The sequence below is a fragment of the Telmatherina bonti genome (assembly GCF_933228915.1).
Source record: "Telmatherina bonti genome assembly, chromosome: 6".
NCBI lineage: Eukaryota > Metazoa > Chordata > Actinopteri > Atheriniformes > Telmatherinidae > Telmatherina > Telmatherina bonti.
The window spans coordinates 40,208,790-40,236,010 of NC_136624.1; the positions used below are offsets into that span (position 1 = coordinate 40,208,790).

Here is a 27,221-nt window from a genome sequence, read left to right on the forward strand (position 1 = left end):
TGGCCGAGGTCGCGCTGCTAAATGGAAGAGTTACGCAGCACCAACCACCACAGAAACCATAAAAGCAGTGTTGAGAGCAGGCGAGCCGTGTTGCTCCGTGTCGCTGGGAAAGCTGCAACCGGTTGCTTCTTAACTTACTTGCACTGCTTGAGTTACCTGATTCTGCATTTTAATTAACTAGACGGAATAACATTTCTGACACATTTTGTTGCTTCTGCTTGTTTTAATGTCGGTTTTTCGCTCAGGAGGAAGAGCAGTCGTCTTTCATCGTGAAAGTTGGGGGATCGATTCCAGGCTTCCCCCGACTGCGTGCCAAAGTGTCCCTGGGCAAGACACTGAACCCAAAGTTGCCCCCCGATGTGCCTATCTGGGTATATACGTACGTCGATTTGGATAAAAGCGTCTGCTAAGCGACTGCCTCAGACTAGAAGTTGACAGTTTATGGATAGTTTCCATGTGAAGCCGCTCTAGTCAGGGATAAAACCTACGTCTGACACATAGGAGTGTTACGGCGCTACTCGCCATGATGCTAACTGTTTAAATGTTTCCTGGAGCAAGGTGCTGGACTTGCAGTGGGACCAGTGTGCCCAGCAGAGTCGATCCATCAGCAGATTAATACAGCAGACTTTTTTCTGATGACCTTTCTGGTTTTCTCTTCTTTTAATCACAACATTCAGACCTGCATTACGCTGGCCGGCACGCCAAAACTTTAGATAAGGCAGAGCCAAGCCTCCAATTTGTTGTAACTTTACTCCTCACTACAGCCTTACCTTACTGTGTTACATTTTTGCACGTGTGGGATTAATATTCATCTGGAGGCAGCTGAGGCAGCGGGCCGTCTGCACGCTGTGTTGGTTTACAGTATTAGGTGTCCTGAACGATACAGTCGCTCGTCTTTTCACCTTTTAATATGATAACATGGAGTTCCAGGCTGTGGCATCGCGTATCCCTCCATCTGACCTGCATATTTTCCCTCCGTTGGTCCAAAAGTGTCTTCTTTCTCTGTTGTCTTTTCCCAAACATTTCAGTGTCCGTTTTGGTTTTGTTCCTCTCATCCACGATGAGACAAAGCTGTGCGTTGCTTGTCAGTGTGCTGCCTCCACTGCAGCGCTTGACCTTTTCGGGTTGGAAAAAGCTGCGTCTAGATTGTGTTTAGCTCAGACCAGCAACGTGTCCGCGCCGAGCTTTTGTTCGGAGCGGCACTCCAGGCATGCTGCTGTGTTTATGTCTGTCTGTTGCCTCTCAGAGTATGTGATAATGTGAGTAATTTTGGGAGAGGTGTGCGTGTCTATGTTTGGCGTGAGAGATACGCCAACGTGTTCAAGGATGTGTAGCACTCCACTCAGTCACCTCACGTGTGGAGGTGGATGATGGGAGCTGACACACTTTGAAAGGAGTGGAAATGTCATGGATTACTCACACAGCATTGACACAAACGTACGGGCATCTTAAATAGATCAGTCGCCGTAGAAGTGCCTTTACATAGAGCAGTAAACACCAGGCGTCATGACAGAATGCCTTGATCATCTCGTGCCCTTGACGTTGCCCGAGTCGGTCAAACACTCAGCCTTTGTTTGAAGAACATTTTACAGTCATGTGCACGGAGGTCGATGTAAAGCTGCTCTCAGAGCAGTCCTGAAGAGATGTTCAGGGTGGCGCGTGAGGATGCACGTCTGCAGCATTAGCGCCTGAATTTCTGCAGAAAGTCTGCGGTCGTGTTCACAGTAAACGTTGCGCTGAGGTCTGTGGTGCTTCCGGCTCGCTGCCTGCTCTTCTGGATACTTAAAGATATGTGCAATACTCACATTTAATGGAACAAAAAGCCTCATCTGCTCTTCCCAGTGTATTATAAAGAAAACAGCAGTTTCTGGAGCAGGATGACATGAACGTTGCTGTTCCTCTGCGCCTCCTTCCTCACATCTCCAACCAGCTGGAATCCTCCTCGTGTCTGAAAACGGCTTGTTCTTCTGTTCTTCTGCTTCTGGTTTACATCCGGGGTGCATCACCACATCTAGTTTACAGTATCACCTTGGATTTCAGTTTACAGTTGAGAAAAGTGGTTTAGATTTATTTTAACTTCAGCTTTGACAACAACTTCTTGCAAAGTGAGACTTTGGTTAATCAGCAAGCATGGAAAGATTTTCTCTTGTGATGCACCATGTTTGACTTAAATGTTATTTACTTCAAATAAAAAGAAAAAAGCCTGATTTAGATCAGCTTCAGTCTGACTTCACATCAATGCACCAGCCTTCAGTGGATTTCCAGCGCTGTGAGATAGTCTCATCGTGGTCTGTGCGGTACACGTCCATCTCTTCTGCACTGGTTTCCGTCTGATTGTTGGACAGACTGAAATCCCTGATGGAGAGACCAGGATCTTCCAGCTCGTAGAAACCAGTTGGCTGGACATGGTTCATATGTGGTGCAGGGAGTTTGCCTTCGTAAGAGACTCACTCTGGTCACGTCTTCTCGTAAAACTGGTTAAAAAGTTAAAAGTAGTCAAGTTTCTGTCGTTGTTTCTGGCCTTCTGTTGAAGCAGCGTGAGGAGTCAGACCTGCATCGTCTGCAGATGGAAGCAGCTCATTGAGAAGATGCGATCAGAAGTTTATTTAATGATGCTCAGTAATCTTGTTTTACTGTGAAATTAAGACCTGAATGAGCTTAAAATGGAATTTAAACCCCACTTGGATGCATATTTTAGATGATCTTTGTTAAATGAATGAACATATTGAAACATGAAACCACGTCTCCCTGAGACGAACAAAGTACTTTTCATTTTATTGCACTTCGTTTCATTCCAGCGTGTCAGCCAGCAGGTCGGACGTGAACGTTAAGCTGTTTCTGGCTGCAGGTCATGTCTCTGCGACTTGAGCATCGGCTGCCTGTTGTTGTTTTCCTGGGAGCCGCTCCGTCACCGAGCAATGAATGGAGCGCTGAGTGTTGTTGACATTGAACTATGTCAAGAGGCCTTATCTGTGGGGTTGCTAGAATGTAGGTTTCAGATGTAGGAGACCCGCTTGGTGCTTGTGATGCAGACATGCCGACTGGTATGACTCTCCAGCGATGGTCAACACGCCTCCTTTCCTCCCACATTCAGATGCATTTTGCAGGATTTGACCTTCCCAGACCTCACCCTCGACCTGGCCCACACCACCGTGTCATCAAGCCGTGTTTTCCTTTAACTTGGCTCATATTTTTCATCTTGTGGCCTTTAATCATTGTGAGATTCATAATAAAGCATCTTTAGCAGTTCTCTCCTTCTCATAAAAACACAAGTTGTGTCTGTTTCTCTTTAAGCTGATCAAGCCGCTCGTTTTCCTCTGATTGCACATTTGTTTGGTTCTTTAACATGAAACACTGATGGCTAAAGTTTTTAACTAAGCTGTGATGTGAAGGAACAGAGGAGTGACGGCTTTATCTCTGCTTTGCTTCGGTTCCTAGAAACTGAACTAAAACAGTATGGATTAGTCAGTGCACTTTGTCTTTCAGCTGCAGCGCAGGAACGCAGCCAAATGAGCGTGGCAGTCGTCCAGCGAAGGCGGTGTGAGTCCCAGATCCACCGCAACTTGTTCAAAGTTTACTTTTCCAGTTTGTGGAACTATAATCAGCATTAATCCAAGTGTTTGTGTCTGTAAATCCTCTCTATGCCTGTTAGCTTAACGCCTCGTTCATCAGTTGGGTTGTGCTGTAAATTACCAGAATAAAAGCTTTGTGCGTGATGATCTCCTCGGTTCTGCGCCGAACCCGAGCTGATTAACCGTGTTGTCTCTGGACTGGAGCCAGCTCAGCGTCCGTCTGATGTCGCTCCTTCCCTCTGTGTGTCCGTCAGTCAGCTGTGAACGGACATGGTGAAGCACATTTCCAGGAGGTCTGACATGCGCGCCCGTTTCCTGCACAGCGTTGGGGTTTTACAGCTGTAAAAGTACTTCCTAAATACAGCGGTTCGCTGACGAGTCAGGAATCTGACGACGCAGCTCGATTAGTGGGTTCAAGGGAAACAAAACCGTACAGTCAGACATCTTGTTTGCTAACAGCTGGTATGAGACGACTGGTGTCATCCAGAGGAGGTTTTCGCTTATCGATCCATAGAACTCTAACCGCGTCGTTCAGGCTTCCGGATGATTCCTCTGCTCTCCTTTCCATTGCCTGCTAGTTCAGCCTCTGCAGTATCTCAGGCTGCGTCTACGTCGCGACGGTCCGCTACACTCGGTCAGAACTTCTGTCACTTCTGACTGTGAGCTCTTCCCCCCGCATCCAGCGCCGCCTGTCGCCCCACACGCGTGTACCTGCTGCTTGTGTTTACCCATGATGCCGTGCTCTGAACCCACAATGCCCTTTGTTTTGTCGTCTGCTTGCTGTTTGAAACGGGAGACCTGCGCTTGCAGGCGGACCCAGTCGGCTTCTTTGATCCAAATCAGAATTTACTTCACATTTTCTCAAACAAAGCGGCTTCCCCAGAAATCAGACTCGGATTCTGATCAAGATTCTGCTGCGAATGTTCGTTCAACAACAAAAACTACATTTCATTCTGCAGCATGACGTCGTTTTACCAACAATGCAGATAAAACATCATCAATGTTGTCCAAAGCTTTTCACTGTCCTGCTGCAGCTAGCAAGCCCACCTCCGTGGAACGTTACTGACGCTACGTAACGTCAACTAAACCTAACAGAACCTCTTGCAGGACGGGAGGTTTCCCAATGGTGACGAAAAAACAAAGCAAACAGAGAGAAAAAAAATAATCTCAGTTTCTTAACAGCAAAAAAAAAAGTTCGTGTTGCATCCACTAAACTGCAGCAAATACTTTAATAAGATATAAACAAAAACATCTCCTTCTATTCACAGAAAGAAAAACTGAAATCCTGCTCCACTTACAAAACCACTGAACCCTCAGATGAGCACGGTCTCTTCAGGGTCCTGAAAGCAGGACATTAAAAGGAGCCTAAAATAGTCTATTTAACTACAAAATGCAAAGACAAAAATATTATAAAATGGCACAAAACCTAAATAATTTTCCATATCAGGCTAAATAAGACTTTACTCATAACAACAAAAATGGTTCCATTATAATGTTATGTCCAAAAACATCAACATAAACGTAACATAACGGTTTGTTCTGCGTCAGTCGAGTCCCTGAATGCAGCTCGAACAGTAAATGTAGTCCTAATCATGATGAGAACTTCTGGTTATGTCTGTCGTTCGTACCGCCGTCACGTTTACTCAGAGTTTTAATTCAGAATCAAAGTGAGTTTCACGCTCATGTGCTTTTCTGAAAGCAGCTGTTCGCCTCAATCTGTCGTGTTTTTTATAGAATCGATGTCCAGAAGAGAAAATCTTTAACTTGCTTTTCAGTTATTTGCTGTTTTATAAATGTGTGGATAAGGAGCCAGTGCTACAAGTGGAAAGAAAACGTCTGAGTGATGTGTGTTGCTGCAGGTCTGCAGCCATGCGGTTGCACGACGTGTGTACCTGAGGCGGCCAGGGAATTGTTTCCTTCCTGTGTAATCTCTGTTTCTCCATGCCGCTGACTGGCTTTATAAATAGCCTCTGAATTGTCAACAGCATGTGGTATTTTTAGTGGCGGATTAGGTGTTTGGTGACCCATGAGGATTTGGATAGCAGGTTTATCTGGCCTGATGTGATTTGAGATAATCAGTTTGGAAAATGACCCTGCAAATCTCCACACAGGTAAGATCAGTCTTTTTCCGCTGCACGCGTGCCAGACGGCGCCGGCAGCGCCGGCAGGGTGATGGACAAGCCGGAAAACAGGAAGCCTCTTCAGTCTGGACCCCAGGACTCTGCAGCAACCTGCCTGAGGAGTTCGCATCGGCGGCGACATATTTTTAGTCAGAGATTTTTATTGACATGTAAATAACTCATTTGTACCTTTTTGTTGTCGTCGATCTTGATTGTTGATTTTCAGCACTTTGTAAAATCCATCCATCCATCTTCTGCTGCTTATCCGGGGTCGGGTCGCGGGGGCAGCAGCCTAAGCAGGGAAGCCCAGACTTCCCTCTCCCCAGACACATTTACCAACTCTGCGGGGGGGATCCCGAGGCGTTCCCAGGCCAGCCGAGAGATATAATCCCTCCAGCGTGTCCTGGGTCTTCCCCGGGGTCTCCTCCCAGAGGGACGTGCCAGGAACACCTCACCAGGGAGGTCCAGGAGGCATCCTGACCAGATGCCCGAGCCACCTCAACTGGTTCCTCTCGATGCGGAGGAGCAGCGGCTCTACTCTGATCTCCTCCCGGATGACCGAGCTCCTCACCCTATCTCTAAGGGAGAGCCCGGCCACCCTGCGGAGGAAACTCATTTCAGCCGCCTGTATACAAGATCTCCTTCTTTTGGTCACGACCCACAGCTCATGACCATAGGTGAGGGTAGGAATGTAGATCGACTGGTAAATCGAGAGCTTCATTTTACTTTGTAAAATGTGCTTTGAAAAGTGCTCCATAAATAAAGGTCATGGTGTTATTGTTGTGTGTGTGAATGCCAGCGTGGTGGGAGGGTTGCACTCCACATGTCCTCACACCTCTGAACCAAAATGTCCTGCTCACCTCCTCTCGTTGCTTCTTTCCACCATGAACTCACAGGTCAACAGTCACACGACGCCACCACAGCTTGGTGGTGAAGCCTGCAGCGGGGCGTGTGCACGGCGTCGACTGGGTTGGAGTTAGTTTAGAAGGTAAATTGTGTCCTTTGGTATGAAGACGAAGCATGCGCCTTGCTGCTCAGCACCTCCATATCTTTCATCTGTTTCACATTTCCCTTCACTCACCACCTTCCCATCAGTTTCCTCTCCTCATCTGAGATCCATGACCTCACAAGGTCAGAGACAGACCCTCTACCTGCGCTCCACTCCTCCCACCTCTTTATTTTCTTCTCGAGATTCTGAAATTTTAGACACCGTGTTCTAAAAACTAAATGAATTTGTAGCTGATTTACTGTTTTCATCTGTTTACATGGAAGCTACGTAACACCGTCACGCTAACACTGCTATGCCAAGGCTTTCCTGTTTACGCCGTAACTTCACGGCACTGTCGGGCATCGAACCAGAGACCAGCTTCATGCATCAGCTGATGGAGCTGCTCCACCTCAAGCTGCTTTCTTTCAGAGTGTTTCCACGTGAGCCGAAGGGATGCATCATTATCTGCCAATTAATCAGCTGTCGGCTTTTCACATTCACAATCTGCCGTTTCATCATCACCAGTCAGAAATAACAACTCGGGTTTAAAGCATGTTCAGTAGCGCTGCGTCGCCACGTTTCAGACATTCCTTTGGTCTTCGGCTCAACAGACACAAACTATGTTTTCATGAGCAAAGATGGAAAATGGATGAGTCATACCACTTGCTTATAAATGTGATGAAGAGCAACGTAAGGAGCGGATGTCAGCGTCTGTTACAGAGTGAAAATCTTATGAATTATACGGTAAACATGTCGACAGAGTTGATGCTGTGTGGTAAAAGGTGACTGTTAGCCACGGAGGGGAGCGTTTGCCCCCCCAGGTGGGACAGGACAAGTCTGGTCCAGAGAGCTGCATGTCTCAGATGTTTCAGAGTTAAAGCAGAGAAACGTCTAAAACCTGTGGGTCTGAACTTCCATACGTTTGTATAAATCAGTGTTTCTCAGTTCCGGTCTCAGGCCCCCCCGCCCTGCATGGTTTAGACACATCCCTCCTCCTCCAGAACACCTGAGTCAGATTATTAAAGTTCCTCATCAAGTTCTTTGCAGCCTCGTAACGAGTCTATATTTCATTCAGGTGTGTTCAGGTAGGGTTGCCTATAAAACCTGCGGGGGGGGGGTCCAGAGGACCGGAATGAAGAAACACTGATAGAAATATACATTTCTAGCAATCTTAAACATCAGATATTGATATATTTTCTGTTAATTCACCTGCAGGATGTTTTACGGAGACCCTTCAGGGTTTTTCTTCTTCTGTGCATCTTTTAAAGAAAACTTTGTGTGTTGATGAAAAAAAGTGTTGAACTGAATATATTTAAAGGAAAAAGCAGAATTTTCATTAAATGTGAGAAATCAGAAGTTTCTCTCCTAAACACTGAAGCTGTTTGTTGTTTTTGTCTTCAGCAAGCGGAATCAGGTTCAGGTATGTGAAAACATGCGGTGACCATCTCGCCACCCTGCAAAGCGCTTTGCTCCGCTGGGATTTCAGGATAGCTGTCCTAAAGGAATGACAGGAACATCCTTCCAGGAGTTTTGGATTGTTTGGAAGAAACCAAACACACAGAAGCTCCTTCATCATTCACTCTGATGATACATCGCATCACTCTGAGATCATCAATAAGTTTCTCAGTTCCTCATACATGCAGAGCACAAAGCCCCTGGAACTAGGGGGCCACATCTAACACCATCTGAGTGAAGCCACAACGGAGGATATTAAACGTCTCTCTCCGATACGAAGTATTGATCGGCTCAGAGGCTTTAATGACATCTTTGTTTTTACTCTGCCAGCTTTCTGCCGCAATGCAAAGCTGTTAAACCTTCATGAGGATGTGAAGTCAGCTGACTGCGTGGAGCAGAAGGGCCTGGTCTGTCCTCGTCCACCATGCCGCATCATCTGCATCTCAGGACGCTGAGAAGGACTCGCTGCTTCTTTCATGTCCTCCATTCAGCAGATCTCTTCCTTCTGTCGGGTCAGACCCGCTCTGATCTCATCAGGAGGTGCTGCAGCTGCTGTATGCATGGCAGAGACGAGGATTTCAGCCTCCTGTCACCTGCACATCCCACTGTCTCTGTAAGACACGTGCTTCAGCAGATTTTTCTTTAGGAGCCCCCACTAACAGCCCCCCCGCTGTGCGTCCCACTTCTTACAAGGTCAAGGCAGTAATTTCCCTTTCCTCATCTTCCAGTTTGTGCTGCAGTATCCCATCTCTCATGCATGTTAAATTCCCCTGAACACATCTGAACTTATACCATGGAAGTGTCTAACTGCTCAGACCTCAGCTAACACCTGATGAGTTGTGATTTGGAGGTTTTGATCAAGATATTGTTCAGATTGTACAGATGTTCATTATAAATAAAGCTTTATTTCATGCAGCCATCTGACTCTGCTGCCTCCATGCTTCCCTGCTGCAACACGGTCTGGTCTGTCCTCGCCTGATTTCAAACAAATGGGTCAGAACTTGATGGAATCCTGTTGAATCCATTTGATGTTGATCAGGTGTGTTGGAGCAGGGAATAGTGGAGAACTTGCAGGACTTTTCGTGTTTGGGAAAGATCTCAGGATTTCATGTAGGGGTTTGTCCAGGACTTGCAGAGCGCCGTTCAACGTCGTCAGCCAGGAAATAAACAAAGTGTGTGTCCAGCACACATCTGTGTTTAGATCTAACGACAAACCTTCTCCACTGTTTTCATGGCCCATTTCCCTCATATGTGCCAAGAGGCGGATTATAGAGATTAGAGCTGACCCTCTCCCTCCACATCCAGCCAGGGACCAACCAGAACGTGCAGCAGACTAAAGCACCACCAGCAGCATCAGTCCGACACAGCGCGCCTGCACGATACGGCCGAACACATCAACGCGTTAATGCAAAGGCTTTCATCAAGACTTCTGATCATCAGTTGTCCCTGACCCTAACCAAGTTAACCAAACCCTAACCCTGACCCTAACCAAGTTAACCAAACCCTGACCCTAACACTAACCAAGTTAACCAAACCCTAACCCTGACCCTAACCATGTTAACCAAACCCTGACCCTGACCCTAACCAAGTTAACCAAACCCTAACCCTAACCATGTTAACCAAACCCTAACCCTGACCCTAACCAAGTTAACCAAACCCTGACCCTAACCCTAACCAAGTTAACCAAACCCTGACCCTGACCCTAACCAAGTTAACCAAACCCTGACCCTAACCATGTTAACCAAACCCTAGCCCTGACCCTAACCAAGTTAACCAAACCCTGACCCTAACCATGTTAACCAAACCCTGACCCTGACCCTAACCAAGTTAACCAAACCCTGACCCTAACCATGTTAACCAAACCCTAGCCCTGACCCTAACCATGTTAACCAAACCCTGACCCTAACCAAGTTAACCAAACCCTGACCCTAACCCTAACCAAGTTAACCAAACCCTGACCCTAACCAAGTTAACCAAACCCTAACCCTAACCAAGTTAACCAAACCCTGACCCTAACCCTAACCAAGTTAACCAAACCCTGACCCTAACCAAGTTAACCAAACCCTAACCCTAACCAAGTTAACCAAACCCTGACCCTAACCCTAACCAAGTTAACCAAACCCTGACCCTAACCAAGTTAACCAAACCCTAACCCTAACCATGTTAACCAAACCCTGACCCTAACCCTAACCAAGTTAACCAAACCCTGACCCTGAGGCTACTTTTAGAAACCCAAAGCCACCGTTGTCTCTGTGGAGAAGCAGCAAACCTCTCCACCAGAATCCACGTCCATCCTAGTTGTGTCTGATTCATCTATTAATTATCTCTTAATGCGTCGTCTTTCTAACCCTCCTCTCCTTTTGTTCCCTTCTACTTCTGCATTGATGTTTTAGTTTACAGCAGAGAAATGTAAAAATCAAAGGAATCAAAGGGAATTAAAGTCTCAATGGGACGTTTGTCACTCAGACCAGTCTCCTGCACCTCCTGCACCTCCTGAACCTCCTACACCTCCTGCATGTCCTCCACCTCCTGAAGTTCCTGCACCTCCTGCATGTCCTTAACCTCCTGAACCTCCTACACCTCCTGCATGTCCTCCACCTCCTGAAGCTCCTGCACCTCCTGCATGTCCTTAACCTCCTGAACCTCCTGCACCTCCTGCATGTCCTTAACCTCCTGAACCTCCTACACCTCCTGCATGTCCTCCACCTCCTGAAGCTCCTGCACCTCCTGCATGTCCTCCACCTCCTGAAGCTCCTGCACCTCCTGCATGTCCTTAACCTCCTGAACCTCCTACACCTCCTGCATGTCCTCCACCTCCTAAATCTCCTGCACCTCCTGCATGTCCTCCACCTCCTGAAGCTCCTGCACCTCCTGCATGTCCTTAACCTCCTGAACCTCCTACACCTCCTGCATGTCCTCCACCTCCTGAAGCTCCTGCACCTCCTGCATGTCCTTAACCTCCTGAACCTCCTACACCTCCTGCATGTCCTCCACCTCCTGAAGCTCCTGCACCTCCTGCATGTCCTTAACCTCCTGAACCTCCTACACCTCCTGCATGTCCTGCACCTCCTGAAGCTCCTGCATGTCCTCCACCTCCTGAAGCTCCTGCACCTCCTGCATGTCCTTAACCTCCTGAACCTCCTACACCTCCTGCATGTCCTCCACCTCCTAAATCTCCTGCACCTCCTGCATGTCCTCCACCTCCTGAAGCTCCTGCACCTCCTGCATGTCCTTAACCTCCTGAACCTCCTACACCTCCTGCATGTCCTCCACCTCCTGAAGCTCCTGCACCTCCTGCATGTCCTTAACCTCCTGAACCTCCTACACCTCCTGCATGTCCTCCACCTCCTGAAGCTCCTGCACCTCCTGCATGTCCTTAACCTCCTGAACCTCCTACACCTCCTGCATGTCCTGCACCTCCTGAAGCTCCTGCATGTCCTCCACCTCCTGAAGCTCCTGCACCTCCTGCATGTCCTTAACCTCCTGAACCTCCTACACCTCCTGCATGTCCTCCACCTCCTGAAGCTCCTGCAACTCCTGCATGTCCTTAACCTCCTTAACCTCCTACACCTCCTGAACCTCCTAAATCTCCTGCACCTCCTAAATCTCCTGCACCTCCTACACCTCCTGCATGTCCTGAACCTCCTGCATATCCTGAACCTCCTGCACCTCCTACACCTCCTGCATGTCCTGCACCTCCTGAAGCTCCTGCACCTCCTGCATGTCCTTAACCTCCTTAACCTCCTGAACCTCCTACACCTCCTGAACCTCCTGCACCTCCTAAATCTCCTGCACCTCCTACACCTCCTGCATGTCCTGAACCTCCTGCATATCCTGAACCTCCTGCATATCCTGAACCTCCTGCACCTCCTACACCTCCTGCATGTCCTGCACCTCCTGAAGCTCCTGCACCTCCTGCATGTCCTTAACCTCCTGAACCTCCTGCACCTCCTGAACCTCCTGCACCTCCTAAATCTCCTGCACCTCCTACACCTCCTGCATGTCCTTAACCTCCTGCATATCCTGAACCTCCTGCACCTCCTACACCTCCTGCATGTCCTGCACCTCCTGAAGCTCCTGCACCTCCTGCATGTCCTTAACCTCCTTAACCTCCTTAACCTCCTGAACCTCCTACACCTCCTGAACCTCCTGCACCTCCTAAATCTCCTACACCTCCTAAATCTCCTGCACCTCCTACACCTCCTGCATGTCCTGAACCTCCTGCATATCCTGAACCTCCTGCACCTCCTACACCTCCTGCATGTCCTTCACCTCCTACACCTCCTGCATGCCCTGCACCTCCTGAACCTCCTGCATGTCCTTCACCTCCTGCATATTCTGCATGCCCTGCACATCCTACACCTCCTGCATGCCCTGCACCTCCTGAACCTCCTGCATGTCCTGCACCTCCGGCATGTCCTGCACCTCCTGCATGTCCTGCACCTCCTGAACCTCCTACACCTCTTGCATGCCCTGCACCTCCTGAACCTCCTGCATGTCCTTCACCTGGTGCACCTCCTGCATGCCCTGCACCTCCTGAACCTCCTGCATGTCCTTCACCTGGTGCACCTCCTGCACGTCCTGCACCTCCTGAACCTCCTGCATGTCCTGCACCTCCGGCATGTCCTGCACCTCCTGCATGTCCTGCACCTCCTGAACCTCCTACACCTCCTGCATGCCCTGCACCTCCTGAACCTCCTGCATGTCCTTCACCTGGTGCACCTCCTGCATGCCCTGCACCTCCTGAACCTCCTGCATGTCCTTCACCTGGTGCACCTCCTGCACGTCCTGCACCTCCTGAACCTCCTGCATGTCCTTCACCTCGTGCACCTCCTGCATGTCCTCCACCTCCTGCACCTCCTGAACCTCCTGCATGTCCTGAACCTTCTGCATGTCCTGCACTTCCTGCATATCCTGCACCTCCTGCATGTCCTGCATGTCCTGCACCCCCTGAACCTCCTGCATGTCCTGCACCTCCTGCATATCCTGAACCTCCTGCATATCCTGCATGTCCTGCACCTCCTGAACCTCCTGTATGTCCTGCACCCCCTGCACCTCCTGAACCTCCTGCATATCCTGCATCTCCTGCATGTCCTGCACCACCTGCATGTCTTGCAACTAATGCACCTCCTGAACCTCCTGCATGTCCTGAGCCTCCTGCACCTCCTGCATGTCTTGCAACTAATGCACCTCCTGAACCTCCTGCATGTTCTGAACCTCCTGCACCTCCTGCATGTCTTGCAACTCCTACACCTCCTGCATGTCCTGCACCTCCTGCATGTCCTTCACCTCGTGCACCTCCTACACCTCCTGCACCTCTTGAACCTCCTACACCTCCCGCACCTCCTGCACCTCCTGAACCTCCTACACCTCCTGCACCTCCTGCATGTCCTTCACCTCGTGCACCTCCTACACCTCCTGCATGTCCTGCACCTCCTGAACCTCCTGCATGTTCTGATGCTGACAGGACGGGGTTAAAGACAACATCAGCCACCAGTGAACACTTTTTCCTACTTATTTATGAAGATTCTGACACTTTTCGTGGCCTTCATTCGAAAGATGACTTAAACAAACTAAGTGCGCCATGATGTGTTCGCACACACACACACACACACACACACACACACACACACACACACACACACTGCCATACACCAGTAAGGCCCAAAGAAGCGGGGCCCATGGTTTAATTCCCAGCTTCAAGCTTTAAAACAGACATCAAGACGTTTGGAAAGAAAATGGCGTTCATCTGGCTTAGAAGAGTGTCGCATAGTCTGGAAAGAAAGTGTAATAGTGTATAAAAAGCCTTGCATGTGGCTAGAACAGCTTATTATTCATCATTGATAGAGGAGAACAAGAACAACCCCAGGTTTCTGTTCAGCACTGGAACCAGACTGACTAAGAGCCATAGTGCCGTTGAGCCATCTATTCCTTTCAACCTCAGCTGTGACGACTTTATGAGTTTCTTTGGAAACAAAATAGTTTCTATCAGGAAGGAAATCAGTAATAACCTGAACACTACTAATGTTATTTCATCTGCAGCAGCCTTAGAGACGTCTTTAGAAGCTGATTGTCATTTGGACCGTTTCTTGCCTGTACAGCTCTCCGAGTTAACCAACATAATAGCTTCATCTAAACCTTCAACCTGTGTTTTAGACCCCATCCCAACCAGATTATTCAAGGAAATATGTTTTCTAATCAATACATCTGTACTGGACCTGATCAGTTCATCTCTATTAATAGGATATGTACCTCAATATTTTAAGACAGCTGTAATTAAACCGTTGCTTAAAAAACAACTCTGGATCCAGGAGTTTTAGCTAATTATAGACCAATATCTAATCTCCCCTTCTGGTCTAAAGTTCTGGAGAAAACAGTTTCAACCCAACTATGTTCCTATCTGAGCAGAAACAATCTGAAGAGTTCCAGTCAGGATTTAGAGCTCATCATAGCACAGAAACAGCGCTGGTGAAAGTCTAATGATCTTCTCATGGCCTCAGATAAAGGACTTCTGTCTGGACTCATTCTTTTAGATCTCAGTGCTGCATTCAACACTATTGATCACAATATTCTGCTACAGAGGCTGGAACATGTTATTGGGATTAAAGGGACTGCATTAGACTGGTTCCAGTCATATTTATCTGATAGATTTCAGTTTGTAAATATAAATGATGAGTCTCCCTAACACACCAGGGTCATGGAGTTCCTCAGGGTTCTGTACTTGGACCAATACTTTTCACATTATACATGCTTCCCTTAGGAAATATCATCAGGCAGCATGGTATAAATTTTCATTTCAATGCGGATGACACTCAGATCTACCTCTCCATGAAGCCAGATGAAACCAATCAGTTTCTTAGATTACAAAGACGTCTTACAGACATCAAGATCTGGATGACTCTGAATTTTCTCCTTTTAAACTCAGACAAGACAGAGGTCGTTATCTTCAGGCCTGAAAAACTTAGAACAAAATGATCCAGTTATGTAATTAATCTGGATGGCATTAATCTGGCCTCCAGTACCACTGTGAGAAATCTTGGAGTCATTATAGTTTCCACTCCGACAAAATGTCCATGGAGCCACTCACTCTCATGGTCATACTCTTGATCTGGTTCTAACATCTGGTATTGAGACTGATAAGCTCAAAGTATTTCCTCAAAACCCTGTCTTGTCCGATCACGTCTTATTAACCTTTGAATTCACTTTATTTGATTACTCACTGACCAAAAATAAATTCTACTATAGTAGATGTTTATCAGACAATAATATTACAAAATTTAAACAATCAATTGAATCAATTTTTTCACCTCTACCATGTGTTAGCATGACTGAGAGTCCCCCTTTAAGCCTTACTCCTGCTCAGATTGATCAACATGCTGATACTATAACAGCTTCAATGCGTACAACCTTGGATAATGTTGCTCCCCTAAAGAAGAAGAAATTAGGTAAGATTATGAAGGCTCCCTGGTTTAATTCCCAGCTTCGAGCTCTAAAACAGGCGTCCAGGCGTTTGGAAAACAGATGGCGTTCATCAGGACTAGAGGAGTCTCACTTAACCTGGAAAGAAAGTTTAATTGTATACAAAAAAGCCTTACGTACGGCAAGAACAGCTTATTATTCATCATTGATAGAGGAAAACAAAAACAACCCCCGGTTTCTTTTCAGCACTGTAGCTAGGCTTACTAGGAGCCGGAGCGCTGAGGAGCCATGTATTCCTTTCTCACTTAGCTGTGATGATTTCATGTATTTTTTCAGGAATAAAATTGACACTATTAGAGATCAAATTCACAATATTCTTCCTTCTACTTATAATGTTGAGCCTGTTGTGGTCTCCGAAGCATCCTTAGAACCAGGATCTGACTTGTGTCTAAATAGTTTCTGTCCTGTCCAACCCTCTGAATTAACTAAAATAATAGCTTCATCTAAACCATCCACCTGTATCTTAGACCCTCTCCCAACGAGCCTCTTTAAGGACATTTTCCCTTTAATTAATACATCACTACTAAGTCTTATCAATATGTCTTTAGTGACAGGATATGTACCACAATCATTTAAAACTGCTGTAATCAAGCCTTTACTTAAAAAGCAATCTCTGGATCCAGAGGTGATAGCAAATTATAGACCTATATCTAACCTCCCGTTTATGTCCAAAATTCTGGAGAAAATAGTTTCCGCTCAGCTACATGCCCACCTGAGCAGAAATAATTTATTTAAAGAGTTTCAGTCAGGATTTAGAGCTCATCATAGCACTGAGACGGCATTGGTGAAAGTTACTAATGACCTTCTTATGGCCTCAGACAAAGGACTTGTGTCCGTACTTATCTTGCTTGATCTTAGTGCTGCATTTGATACAGTCGATCATAACATTCTGTTACAGAGACTAGAACAGGTGGTTGGAATTACAGGTACAGCGTTAAGCTGGTTTAAATCATATTTATCTGATAGACTTCAGTTCGTTCATGTAAATGACAAGTCCTCCTCCCAAACTACAGTAAGTCATGGAGTTCCTCAAGGTTCTGTACTTGGACCAATACTCTTCACACTATATATGCTCCCTTTAGGCAAAATTATTAGACAGCATGGAATAAACTTTCATTGTTATGCAGATGATACTCAGATATACTTATCCTTTAAACCAGATGAAACAAATCAGCCCAATAGGCTACAAAATTGTCTCATAGACATAAAGACTTGGATGTCTAGAAATTTTCTCCTCTTAAACTCAGATAAGACTGAAGTAATTCTCGTTGGATCTGAAAAACTCAGAGCTAAATTTTCCAGTTTTGTAATGAACCTGGATGGCATTACTTTAGCTTCCAGTGCTACAGTGAGAAACCTTGGAGTAATATCTGACCCTGACCTGTCCTTTGGCCCACATATTAAGCAGGTTACTAAAACAGCCTTCTTTCATTTACGTAATATAGCCAAAATTAGGGACATTCTGTCTCAGAGTGATGCAGAAAAACTGGTTCATGCTTTTGTTACTTCGAGACTAGATTACTGTAACTCTCTATTACTGGGCTGTCCTAAATATGCCCTGAAAAGCCTTCAGCTGATCCAGAATTCTGCAGCCAGAGTCCTGACCAGAACCAGCATGAGAGATCATATTTCACCAGTTTTAGCCTCTCTACACTGGCTCCCTGATAAATCCAGGATAAAGCTTAAAATTCTTCTCCTCACATATAAAGCTCTCCATGACCAAGCTCCATTGTACATAAAAGATCTTATAGTTCCATAAATTCCAAATAGAGCACTTGGCTCTCAGACTGCAGGTTTACTGGTGGTTCCCAGAGTCTCAAAGAGTCCTATGGGAGGAAGGGCCTTTAGCTATCAGGCTCCTCTCTTATGGAACCAGCTCCCACCGTGGGTTTGGGAGGCAGACTCCCTCCACACCTTTAAGATGGAGCTGAAAACCTTCCTTTTCCATGATTCTTATAGTTAGGATATGAGCATCTCCTGAGTTGGAGTCTGCATGTACGGGACCCAACTGTCCAGGTTCTGCTCATTGCTCTTATAGTTATGGGTAGTCTAGCCATCCATTACTTATGTAGCAATGGGGATGTTACCTGATGCACTGAGAAGTACCTCGCTCTATTTCTCTCATATATTAATGTATAAATATATGACAATATTGCCGTCTCTAAGTTATTTCTCCTTTTTTCCGCAGGTCTTCCTGAATAAGTGCAGTTGTACATGTTGATCTGTCTTTCCTGTCCTCTCCACCCCAACCAGTGGAGGCAGATGGCTGCCCTCCCTGAGCCGGTTTCTGCCGGAGGTTTTCTTCCTGTTAAAGGGGAGTTTTTTCCTTCCCACTGTCGCCTCGTGCAGCTCAGGATGGGGGATTGGATCCAAGTCATGACTCGATGCAATCAGTTGGTTTCTATTATAGGATATGTATGAACTGGCCTGAAACGATGTGTATGTAAAGTGTCTTGAGACAACATTGTTGTGAAGTGGCGCTGTACGAATAAAGCTGAATTGAAGATGCGTCTGTCTTAATCAGATGTTATTTTACCTGTCAGAATAATCTCTGTCTCTGAGGTGCTGGATGGATGCAAGATGAGGATTATAGTTTCCACTCCGAGCCGTGCCAGCAGCTCCATATGTCACCCCCCCCCGTTTGGAGCATGTCTTATGCATAATAACACCATCATCATCTCATTTGAAGGAGTCCTTGTACTGCAGCACTGAAGGGTTTTATCAGCTGGTATGATGAGAAATAAACTTCAAGCAGAGATCCACAAACCTGCTAATTCCTCACTTTTCCACCGGCTGGTTTGGCTGTGATGTTCTGCATGTTGGTTGAAACGATAAACACAGAATGTCAATGATGAGTGGCAGAAGGAGCTAACTTTCATTAAAAGCAACAGCAGAAGTGTTTTTTTATGTGAGTCCAACTTGTGAGGATAAGTTGTGTGTTCAGAAAAAGTCTCATGTTGGAACTTTTCCTTATTTTGCAGCAGATTTGCTTAAACTTTCAGACGCTGCATGCTTTTGGAAGGTTTTAGTTCTCCAAGTGAATCATGAGTCTGCTGCTTGCCATCAGACAAACAGCTGAGTTCAGCTTCACCCTCCTCACTCCCCCCCCCCCCCCCCCCCCCCCCCACCACACACACACACACACACACACACACACACTCCGGTTGCCTTTGTTTGCTTGCTGCTTTGCCTGGAAGGGTTACCACCCAACAACCTGTTTTTGCGGCCTGTGATTGGTTCATTGCTAAGAAAGGAGGCGGGGCGTGTTGCTCTTGGGGGAGCTTTAGCAGTGGTGAGGCAGATCCTGGCTGTCAGAGAGTCCAGTTTGCAGAGGAGACACCAGCACGATGCCTGTCTGTCTGTCTGTCTGTCTGAGCTGCAGCAGCGCAGCGCCAAACGCGCCGTTTAGAGGACGTTAAAGAGCTTCCTCTCCGTCATCTCCAGCCATCTGAGCTGCCGGGAGAAGCAGCAGCTGATCGGATTTCAACACCCCGAGCTGCTTCCTGCTCTTTGTGTTCGAGCTGCAGACTGACAGGAGGAGGAGGAGGAGGAGGAACTGCTCCCAACCTGCAGTCTTGATGCCACATAGCAGGACTGGTCATCGGTGGATCTGCAGTGCGTGAGCGTCCCGGACCCCCACCCCACTCCACCACATTGTGTGTGCGTGTGCGTGCGTGAGGAGGCTAATGCCCGCGGAAGTGTGGCCAGAACCAGAGGAGGATGAGTCCGGCTGTGGAGGCTCAGGCCCAGGAGGCCATGGATGCAGAGCAAAAGGAGCAGCAGCAGCAGCAGTGCTTCGTGGACAAAGGGGTGATGCTGGAGCCCTTCGTGCACCAGGTGGGGGGTCATTCCTGCGTCCTGCGCTTTGGGGAGCAGACCATCTGCAAGCCCCTCATTCCTCGTGAACATCAGTTCTACAAGAGTCTGCCTGCTGCAATGAGGAAGTTTACCCCCCAGTACAGAGGTAAGAAGCCCTCCTCCAGCCTTTGTGTTTACGTGCATCTGTCCTTCCTGTTTGTCTGGTGCGCGTGTCCGTGCACATCATGTTGTGTCGCAGAGTCCTCCAGTGTAGAACTTGTGTTTCTGCATGTCTTCTTCCTCTATTTTCTCTGGCTAAATGTGGGTTTGGAGATTTGTAGGAAGCCAAACTCGCACCGCCTCATGGTGTTGTTTTTAAGCGGCTGCCTGCAGTTCCGTGTTTCTCCACCAGAGGGCGCTGCCGCCTCTGAGCGGGACAAACAGAAATCACCTGTTTGTAAAAAAGCTGCTCTGGTTCAGGTAAGTCTGCTGAGAAGGTGGGAGATGATGACTCTTTCTGTCCCCGGCTCAGAGATAAAAATGTTTCAGATGAGCTTCTGAAAGCTGCTTCAGGAAAATGTCCATCTTCATCTGAGTCTTCCTCAGGATGGATTACAGGGAGGGACATTGTCCAGCAGAGACTGTTGGACGTGTCTCCACACGTTTTACTCAGCGCTGCTTGTTTTGCCCATCCTGAGAGGCTTTGTTTTCTCAGCATGTTTTCCTGTAAATGCACCACGATGCTGTTTATGATGCTGACACGTTGAGGAAGGGTGTAAACAAACGTGCAGATAGAAGCTGTGAAAATGTTCTGGACTTTTGCTCTCATGTGAAACATTTCCTGACTTTTAGAAACTGAAACTAACAGCTCAGCATCACTAAGTACTTTTTTTTTTTTTTTTTTTTACTCCTGTGTGTGTTATCTGTACAATACAGTGTAAATATTTCTGACTGTTTTGTATATTTGTTAATAAATAAACATGATTCTGACTTGACTTCTGGAGCCTTTTGCATCTTTAGTATTTTTGGTTTTTGTTTCCATCATCACTCTGCATGAAGCCTGAATTTAAAATGTCTCCTGTCTGCGTCTCTGCTCTTGTCTCAGGCGTGGTGTCAGTAAGTTTCGAGGAGGATGAGGAAGGGAACCTGTGCCTCATCGCCTACCCCCTCCACAGCGACCCAGCAGCAGATCTAGAAAACAAGGACCACTCAGCGGACTGTGAGCCCAAGATGCTGCAATGGGGTAAAATGTTGGCGTCCTCGATGCTCGTGGACAGCGAAAACTACGGCAAAGATGGTCACGGCCGACAGTCTCGCAAAGACAAGGAAAAGAGGTGAGACAGAGGAAAACACCTTAAAATATATCTATTTAAAGTTTAATTCTTTACTGAACAAAACAATCAATAGAAAATACATTTTAAACATTTAGAATAAAAGAAGCAAAAAGAAGAAAAACTGATGTTTTTGTGGGTTTTTTTGCACTTATTAAAAATTTCCGCCCAGCTTCGTAAATTAGCTTCAGAATACAGTTGTCAGCTGGAATATTTTAATATCTTCAACAGAAGTCATTTTTCTTGCTCATTTTACAGTTTTTTTATTAATAACCTCAGGCTGTTGACATCATTTACATGAACCACATCCCAACTTTGTGCACCTGATGTGGTCTATTAACCAGATTAACTCTGGTTTTATTACAGTAATAATGATTATGGTGAACCCTGGAGATGATTAGTCAGAATATACGTAAAGATGCAGAATCTGAGAGGAATCTCTGTGCGCCTCAGTGTCCACAAGCTGCAGGAAGACATGGAGCTGGAGTGGTTGCAGCAAGCCGAGGTGTTCCACTACAGACTGGAGCAGAGTCACAGCAACGCTGTCCCGCAGCTCAAACACAACCCCTGGAGCCTCAAGTGTCACCAGCAGCAGCTGCAGAGGATGAAGGAGAACGCGAAGCACCGGAACCAGTACAGTATCCTTCCCCGACTGAGAGCTGCTCTTCTCTAACATCCTCCCTGGCGTTCCATGTCAGAGGGTGTGTTCTGGCCACCAAGACATGTCTGAGTATTTACACAGAGTTGATATGCATGCATGCTTGTACCTGACACCTGTTACCTCATACAGAGTCCAGCTATCAGCGTCCTGTTATATTACGGGTGTCAGTGTGGCGATGTGTTTGGAGAGAAAAGCTTTTCTTGTGTTTGACAGTCCTTGACTCAGCGTCCCAGAATTCATTCTGTTAGAGAACCTAACATGGCGGCACGCCGTGCCATGTGTGCTGGACCTGAAGATGGGCACGCGGCAGCACGGAGACGACGCGTCGGAGGAGAAGAAGGCCATGCAGATCCGCAAGTGTCAGCAGAGCACGTCGGCCTCGATCGGAGTTCGCCTCTGCGGCATGCAGGTGCGCCTTGCAGCCAGGACCGCCCTCTCGGGGAACATGCTGGATGCTTTAGATGCAGAAATCAATACAACTCTAGTTTCTCTCTGCAGTGGGGGCGTTATGTTTATCTGTGCAGAATAATTCAACATCTGGGGGGACTTTACGGGACTTTTTAGAGACATTAGAAAATAAACATTTCAAATTAAAGCAGGAAAGGAAGGAAAAGGGAATAAAACTAGAATTAAAAATATTAAAATCAAACTTTAAAAGAAACTTTTGCACATTTGGTCTTAAAATAAGTTTAAATAAGAACAAGTGAAGCGCAGCTGAGAAGAGGAGGGTCTTCTACCTGGATGTTCCAGCTGATCTGAGGCTTTCTGGGAGGTTCTTCCAGACATGCGGAGCATAGAAGCTGAATGCAGCTCCTCCAGGTCTGCTTCCGACTCTGGAACTGGTACAAGACCAGATCCAGATGAGCTGAGGGGTCTGCGAGGTTCCTACTGGATCAAGGGGGCTGATGTGTTTTGGTCCTGAACAGTGGTGTTTGAAACTGGTTTGAAAAACAGAGAAAAGTAACCTAGAAAAACGCTGAGTCAGAAAAAGTGACATATAAGACTTCTCTATTTAGTTCGCCCCAACAATCCATCAGTATATTTACTCATTGTCACATAATTTCTGCTCTTTGGTTTCTGAGAGGAAGAGTTATGAAATGACTAAACCAGTACTGGCACACAGACTGGTGACAGACAGGCTCATAGACATAGATACATGTGTCTTTATTATGTCTATGTTCAGGCTAAAGTTACTGCAGCTGATGACTAACGGGACCAGTGTAGCCTCGGTAACCTTTGCTGCTGGGCGACGTAGGTCCATGTGTGGGGACATGTATAACTGTACAAGCAGCATCACGGGGGGTTAGACGTGTGTATACTCCGTATACCTTGGACTACACCTAGATCCAGCTGTCAGCTTCACGGCAGCTCATGTGAAAATGTTTTTATCAGAAAGAGAAATATTTTATTTCTCCCTCGGCGAAGAGGTCGCTGCTTTGCATCTGAAGACAAAGAGAGAAAAGGAAATAAAATGCAGTAAATTTTTCTCCTCATGTGGAGCAGCTGGAACTAAACTTTTCCACCTGTTTTCTGGCTCGCTGCAGGTGTACCACTCGGACACAGGCCAGCTGATGTTCATGAACAAGTACCACGGCCGCAAACTCTCCCTGGCAGGTTTCAAGGAGGCTCTGTTCCAGTTCTTCCACAGCGGGCATCGCCTGCGCCGGGAACTGCTGTCCCCGGTGCTCAGCAGACTCCGAGAGATGCAAGCTGCCCTGGAAGCCTGTGAATCTTACCGCTTCTACTCCAGCTCCCTGCTCATCATCTACGATGGCGTGCCACACAGGAAGCACACACGTCGACGCACCGAAGACGGCCTCTCCGAAGATGAGGAGGATGAGGAAGCAGAAGTCGAACCTGAAACTGAGGAGGAGGGGGAAGATGAGGAGGAAGAGGGGGAAGTGGAAGGTGCGCTTGGCTTTCCACACAGCCCCTCTACGTCCAGCGACAGCAGCAACAGCTGCTCCAGCAGCAGTGCAAGCATGAGCCCGGCTCGCTTGTCCCAAACAAACCCCCACAGCCCTGCAGTGGATGTGAGAATGATAGACTTCGCCCACACCACGTGCAGACATTACCGCGAGGACAGCGTGGTGCACGAGGGCCAGGACAGTGGTTACATCTTTGGTCTGCAGAACCTGATCACGTTCATCTCTGAGCTGGAGAACCACAGCGCTGACTGAAAGCTGCGTTCAGCCGCCGAGGCAGCGCAACACCCAACCCGGTGGAGGGACAAGGAGTTGCACAACATCTTGGTTCCTGCTCACATCTGCAGAACTGCAGCCGGCCTTTTTACTGGACCCTCCCCGCTGGTGCTTTGTAGATGTTGGTTTGTCTGCCATTGGGACATGAAACGGGCCATTTTTACGCTGCGTCGTCGTCCCGTTTGAACCCTCGGAACCTTTATAAAGACGGGCGAATAAAAGCGGCTCGAAGGTTCAGATGGAAGAATGTTTTCCTTCTGTCTGATTTTCCAAAGAAAGACTCACTTTGCACACAAACATGCACTGAAGGACATTTGGAGGACTGCGTTTAGATGAGACGGGGCTGGCAGAGGGAGCAGGAGCTGTTCCAAGATGATGGGAAGAAAGAAAACCTTAACCCCCCCCCCTTTGCTTCTTCCTTTTGCCTGTTCTGCCATAATTTCCCCTGTTCCTCTGCTATATTCAAATGTCAGAGACAATATAGAGATATTTATTTATTTTACATGTTTCATACAATAAACTAAAAATAAAAAAGATGTGAATGGAAAGTAGAACATTCCATGTTATTAATGTTACAATAATGATATTAATATTGTTATTTGACATCTTTGGATACCTCTATCTTTCTCATCTGTGTTGTCCACAGTCTGTTGGAGGGAAATTAAAACCGGTTTGTTGTAACAGCAGTGTCTTCTCGGATACTTACTGGTGCTTGTGAAGAAGTTATTAGAAAGGAAATATTTGCTGCTTGTTGTAAATTTCAACGTCACAACAGTCAAATTCATGTAAAACAATGTGAGTTTGTTTCCTGTGTTTGTAATGAATGAAACAAATGTCTCCGACCGCCAACCTGTACGAGCCCATCTTGCTCAGTCCATGTCTTAATGGATCTCTCAGAACGTTGATCTGCAACTGGTCCACCAGTAATATCTGGCAAAATTACACGGATTAAAAAAAACTAGTTTATGAGTCAACATGCAGAGACATGATGATGTGAACAGCGCGTTGCCTTTCTCCTGATGCCTGGCAGCAGCTTCCATGTCGTGGAAAGGCAGATTAGGGGCTGATAGTTGGATGGTACGGTTCCCGTCTGCCATGTAGAGTGGGTCCCGTCCCTCAGCAGCTGCTTCATTTGTATAGTCAGCCTCTTCATCCAGTAGGCATGGACCATGTCCAGTAGGCGTGGACCATGTCCAGTAGGCGTTACCATGTCCCGTTGCCATGGACCATGTCCAGTAGGCGTGGACCATGTCCAGTCGGTGTTACCATGTCCAGTAGGCATGGACCATGTCCAGTAGGCATTACCATGTTCAGTAGGCGTGGACCATGTCCAGTAGGCGTTACCATGTCCCGTTGCCATGGACCATGTCCAGTAGGCATGGACCATGTCCCGTTGGCGTGGACCATGTCCTGTAGGCGTTACCATGTCCAGTAGGCGTTACCATGTCCCGTTGCCATGGACCATGTCCAGTAGGCATGGACCATGTCCCGTTGGCGTGGACCATGTCCTGTAGGCGTTACCATGTCCAGTAGGCATGGACCATGTCCCGTTGGCGTGGACCATGTCCAGTAGGCGTTACCATGTCCAGTAGGCATGGACCATGTCCAGTAGGCATGGACCATGTCCCGTTGGCGTGGACCATGTCCAGTAGGCGTGGACCATGTCCAGTAGGCGTTACCATGTCCCGTTGCCATGGACCATGTCCAGTAGGCGTGGACCATGTCCAGTCGGTGTTACCATGTCCAGTAGGCGTGGACCATGTCCAGTAGGCGTTACCATGTCCCGTTGCCATGGACCATGTCCAGTAGGCGTGGACCATGTCCAGTCGGTGTTACCATGTCCAGTAGGCATTACCATGTTCAGTAGGCGTGGACCATGTCCCGTTGGCGTGGACCATGTCCAGTAGGCGTGGACCATGTCCAGAAGGCGTTACCATGTCCCGTTGCCATGGACCATGTCCAGTAGGCGTGGACCATGTCCAGTAGGCATTACCATGTTCAGTAGACATGGACCATGTCCAGTAGGCGTGGACCATGTCCAGTAGGCATTACCATGTTCAGTAGGCGTGGACCATGTCCCGTTGGCGTGGACCATGTCCAGTAGGCATTACCATGTTCAGTAGGCGTGGACCATGTCCCGTTGGCGTGGACCATGTCCAGTAGGCGTTACCATGTCCAGTAGGCGTGGACCATGTCCAGAAGGCGTTACCATGTCCCGTTGGCGTGGACCATGTCCAGTCGGTGTTACCATGTCCAGTAGGCGTGGACCATGTCCAGTAGGCGTGGACCATCTCCCGTTGCCGTGGACCATGTCCAGTAGGCGTGGACCATGTCCCGTTGGCGTGGACCATGTCCAGTCGGTGTTACCATGTCCAGTAGGCGTGGACCATGTCCAGTAGGCGTGGACCATGTCCAGTAGGCGTGGACCATCTCCCGTTGCCGTGGACCATGTTCAGTAGGTGTGGACCATGTCCAGAAAGCGTTACCATGTCCCGTTGCCATGGACCATGTCCAGTAGGCGTGGACCATGTCCCGTTGGTGTGGACCATGTCCAGTCGGTGTTACCATGTCCAGTAGGCGTGGACCATGTCCAGTAGGCATTACCATGTTCAGTAGGCGTGGACCATCTCCCGTTGCCGTGGACCATGTTCAGTAGGTGTGGACCATGTCCAGCAGGCATTACCATGTTCAGTAGGCGTGGACCATGTCCCGTTGGCGTGGACCATGTCCTGTAGGCGTTACCATGTCCAGTAGGCGTGGACCATGTCCAGAAGGCGTGGACCATGTCCCGTTGGCGTGGACCATGTCCAGTCGGTGTTACCATGTCCAGTAGGCGTGGACCATGTCCAGTAGGCATTACCATGTTCAGTAGGCGTGGACCATGTCCAGTAGGCGTGGACCATCTCCCGTTGCCGTGGACCATGTTCAGTAGGTGTGGACCATGTCCAGTAGGTGTTACCATGTCTAGTAGGCTTGGACCATGTCCAGTAGGTGTTACCATGTCCAGTAGGCTTGGACCGTGTCCAGTAGGCATTACCATGTCCAGTAGGCGTGGACCATGTCCTGTAGGCGTGGACCGTGTCCAGTAGGCTTGGACCGTGTCCAGTAGGCTTGGGCCGTGTCCAGTAGGGCTTGGACCATGTCCAGTAGACTTTACCATGTCCAGGAGACTTGGACCGTGTCCAGTCGGAGTGGACCATGTCCAGTAGGCGTGGACCATGTCCAGTAGGCATTACCATGTCCTGTAGGCATGGACCATGTCCAGTAGGCATTACCATGTCCAGTAGGCGTGGACCATGTCCTGTAGGCGTTACCATGTCCTGTAGGCGTGGACCATGTCCAGTAGGCATTACCATGTCCTGTAGGCTAGGACTATGTCCACTAGGCATTACCATGTCCTGTAGGCTAGGACTATGTCCAGTAGGCATTACCATGTCCTGTAGGCGTGGACCATGTCCAGTAGGCATGGACCATGTCCAGTAGACATTGCCATGTCCAGTAGGCATTACCATGTCCTGTAGGCGTGGACCATGTCCTGTAGGCGTGGACCATGTCCAGTAGGCGTGGACCATGTCCAGTAGACATTACCATGTCCAGTAGGCATTACCATGTCCTG

The 27,221-nt window shown here is 47.8% G+C and overlaps 1 protein-coding gene across 1 annotated transcript; it reads left to right on the forward strand.

Annotated features, from left to right (window-relative positions):
• Positions 1-18,943: 18,943 nt before the first annotated feature.
• On the forward strand, positions 18,944-24,270 carry LOC306757498 (inositol hexakisphosphate kinase 2-like). Its single transcript, XM_079242575.1, has 5 exons — positions 18,944-19,578; positions 20,518-20,746; positions 21,197-21,381; positions 21,638-21,813; positions 22,949-24,270. Exons 1-5 carry the CDS (start codon positions 19,335-19,337, stop codon positions 23,582-23,584), a joined length of 1,470 nt encoding a protein of 489 aa, XP_079098701.1. The 5' UTR covers positions 18,944-19,334; the 3' UTR covers positions 23,585-24,270.
• Positions 24,271-27,221: the final 2,951 nt, after the last annotated feature.